A 3,739-nucleotide genomic window follows, 5' to 3' on the forward strand; every position below is an offset into this window, starting at 1 on the left:
AACTGAAGAGGATCAAAAGTGGCAGTGGGGTATGGATTGTAGACCAGGAGCAATTGGCTACAGCTAAATTGGACTTCTATAAAAAACAGTTCACAAATGAAGGTGATGCTTCTGAATTTTCCTTGATCAATAATGTACCTTCAATGATCACTATGGATTAGAATTTGGAACGTAGCAGATTGCCAACAATTGAAGAAGTAAGGGCAACGATTTTTGAGCTTAGTGGGGAGAGAGCTAGTGGTCCTAATGGATTCACTAGCTTATTTTATCAAACATGCTGGGATGTTATTGGTACTGATATACACAACATGGTGCTACTCTTCTATGGATGAGCTGCATTGACTAAATCCATCACTCACGCCAAGCTAGTATTGCTGCCCAAGAAACCTAGAGTTGAGACCTTTTCTGACTTAAGACCTATTAGTTTGAGAAACTTCATTAACAAGGTCTTGTCTAGGGTGTTACATGACAGATTGGTGAGCTTTTTTCCATCTCTAATAGCTCCTAATCAATCCAGATTTGTAAAGGGTAGGAGTATATTTGAGAACATCTTATTGACTCAAGAAATTATCACTGACATATGGTTAAGGGGAAAGCCAGCTAATGTGGTTATCAAGCTTGATATGGCTAAGGCCTATGATAGGGTTTCATGGAAGCACTTATTGCATGTGCTAAGGAAGATGGGATTTTCTGAACACTTCATCAACATGGTGTGGAACTTGATGTCAAATAACTGGTATTCAGTATTGGTGAATGTGCAGTCCTCAAGGTTCTTTAAGTCGACAAGGGGTGTGAAACAAGGGGATCCCCTATCTCCAGCATTGTTCATTTTGTCAGCTGAGGTACTTTCCAGGTCTTTGAATAAGCTCTTTGAAGACAAGTCATTTGTGGGATTTGGAATGCTTGAGTAGTCTGATCCTTTAAACCACTTGGCATATGCTGATGATACGATAATATTTACATCTGCTCATCCTCCCTCTTTGAGCAAGATTATGGTAGTGTTGGGGAACTATGAGAAGATATCAGGTTAGATGATCAACAAAGAAAAGATTTCATACTACATGCATTCAAATGTTACTAATGGATTGTTTCAGGCAGTTGGAGCTATTACAGGATTTGCAAGAGGTAAATTCCCCTTCACATATCTAGGGTGTCCTATTTTTACACTAGAAGGAGTAAGGACTATTATGAGGATTTTATCAAGAAGGTGAAGGCTAAATTGCATTCATGGAAAGGAAAGCTGCTGTCATTTGGAGGAAAGGCAACACTCATCTCTAGTGTGTTGCAAAGTATGCCAGTTCACATGTTATCAGTCCTTGATCCACCAAACAGCATCCTGGGGCATCTACATAAGACTTTTGCTAGGTTATTTTGGAGCACAAAGGAAGAAGGGAGAACCAGACACTGGGATTTATGGCAAAATCTTTGCCTTCCTAAAAAGGAAGGAGGGCTAGGTTTTAGGTCCTTAAATGTTATCTCAAAGGCACTGTTATCTAAACTATGGTGGAGGTTTAGGATCACAAAATCTTTGTGGTCTAATTTCATGTGGAATAAGTATTGCAAGAAGGAACTACCAACAGTGGTGCATTTTAGGGGAGGGTCTCATGTTTGGAGACAAATGCTGAATGCTAGGGAAGAAGTAGAACATGAGATCGTATGGGAATTGAAGAGTGGAACAACTAATATTTGGCATGAAAATTGGACTGGATTGGGTGCACTTTATCACGTATTACCTAAAGACTTTACAATCAATGAAGGCCTCCAAGAGGTGGCAGAACTGCGGCAAGGGGAAGCATGGGATGATCAACTGCTAGATCAAACTTTCAATGAGGAAATTGCAAAACTTATAAGGCTAAATGTGCACTATGAAGGCAGTGAGGGATATTGGGATAGGCCATACTGGATGCCAACTCCTTCAGGCAAGTTCAGTGTTAGCAGTGCTTGGAAAATATTAAGGCCTAGGGCTGATCCTAATAAGGAATTCAAGTTAATATGGATTAAAGGTTTGCCATTCAAGATATCCTTCTTCTTGTGGAGATTGTGGAGGCAGAAAATAGCCACCGATGACATGTGGAGGAGGCAAGGGCAAATGGTGATGTCTAGGTGTTGGTGTTGTCAGCAGCCCCAAGAGGAATCCATTGAGCATATATTTATCACAAGTCCTACTGCCTCTAAGGTATGGAACTTGTTCATGGGGGCTGCTGGAATTTCTGTGCAATTGATTCAATTGAAGCAATAAGGCATTGGTGGTATGCTCAGTGTTGTCCAAAATTAAAGCCATTATTTCAAGCAGTACTATCTATCATCACTTGGGAGCTTTGGAAGAGAAGAAATGCAGGTAAACATGGTGGCTCAATGTCCACAAATAGGGTGATTCATGAGATAAATAGGACATTGCATTAACTAGCAAGGGTGAGGTATGCTTGGATCCCTAATATTCCATTGTTATGGCCAGACATGATTCAATACTTTGAAGGATATAAACCTATATTGATCACTACAAGAGTAACATGGCAGCTTCCTTTTCATGGTTGGTACAAATGTAATACTGATGGAGCTTCAAAGGGCAATCCTGGACCTAGCTCCCTAGGCTTTTGTGTGAGGGATGATGAAGGTGATGTGGTGTAAGCTCGGGCAGTAGACCTGAGAGTGACAGCTAATGTGGTGGCTGAAGCTAAGATTATTCTTCAAGGGTTGAAATATTGTGTGGAGCATGATCTTTACCCTCTCATACTGACTGATTCATTGGCGATGAAGAAGATGATAGAAGGGGAATGGGATCCTCCTTGGGTAATTGCACAAGATATGAAGAAAATTATAGAGATTAAGTACAACTTCAATGTGATCTTTCAACATGTGTTCAGAGAAGGCAACTCAGTGGCGGATTTTATAGCTAACATTGTGTTCTCTTTTGCAGGTACATCTGAGTTTCATTCATTCTCTGAACTGCCTAGTGCAGGGAGGAGGTTGATCAATCTAGACAAATCTCAATCACCTAACCTTAGGGTTAGGATAGCAAAGAGAAGAACCCCAGACTGATGGCTTCACAAGATTAGACTCTGCACAAACTGATATGTCCAAATGCTAAGGAAAATGCTGAACCCATCATATGGTATTTTTGGAGATTGTTGAATTATTTATCAGTGGTATTTTCATGCTTTAATGCTCAATCTGAGTATGGTTTAGCAATGTTTAGAATGATGTCTACATTAAAGGTTCTAGTAGGGAAGGATCTGAGCTTACAAGATCACAAAAAGACACAATTTCAAAGGCTGGTCTTTGCCTTGCAAAGCCTACTTAATTCCTGGCTTTTGCCTTGCAAAGCCAGCCTAAAGCCAGCTCATGCCTGGCTTTTGCCTTGAAAAGCCTAGCTAAAGCCAGCTCATGCCTGGCTTTTGCCTTGAAAAGCCTAGCTAAAGCCAGCTCATGCCTGGCTTTTGCCTTGTAAAGCCTGCCTAAAGCCAACTCTAGCCTGACTTTTGCCCTGCAAAGCCTGCCTAAAGCCAGCTCAAGCCTGGCTTTTGCCCTGCAAAGCCTGCCTAAAGCCAGCTCATGCCTGGCCTTTGCCTTGCAAAGCCTGCCTAAAGCCAGGCTCCTCCTCTACAAATTAATTTTGATGAGTGAGCACATGATTAATACTTGAACAAAATCAGTCCACTGCATATGGAGATCATATAGTAGCTACACTTGGAAGACTATGCTGGCTTCAACTCTGTGGTGGAGATGTTTTGAATTCATT

General features: G+C 41.1%; 1 protein-coding gene across 1 annotated transcript; it reads left to right on the forward strand.

Moving 5' to 3' along the window:
- The first annotated feature begins 246 nt into the window (after window positions 1-246).
- Window positions 247-911, forward strand: LOC142171760 (secreted RxLR effector protein 78-like). Its single transcript, XM_075235459.1, has 2 exons — window positions 247-291; window positions 447-911. The coding sequence occupies exons 1-2, from the start codon at window positions 247-249 to the stop codon at window positions 909-911; spliced, it is 510 nt and encodes a 169-aa protein (XP_075091560.1).
- Window positions 912-3,739: the final 2,828 nt, after the last annotated feature.

The sequence above is a fragment of the Nicotiana tabacum genome, chromosome 17 (genome assembly GCF_000715075.1).
Source record: "Nicotiana tabacum cultivar K326 chromosome 17, ASM71507v2, whole genome shotgun sequence".
In the NCBI taxonomy this organism is placed as follows: Eukaryota; Viridiplantae; Streptophyta; class Magnoliopsida; order Solanales; family Solanaceae; genus Nicotiana; species Nicotiana tabacum.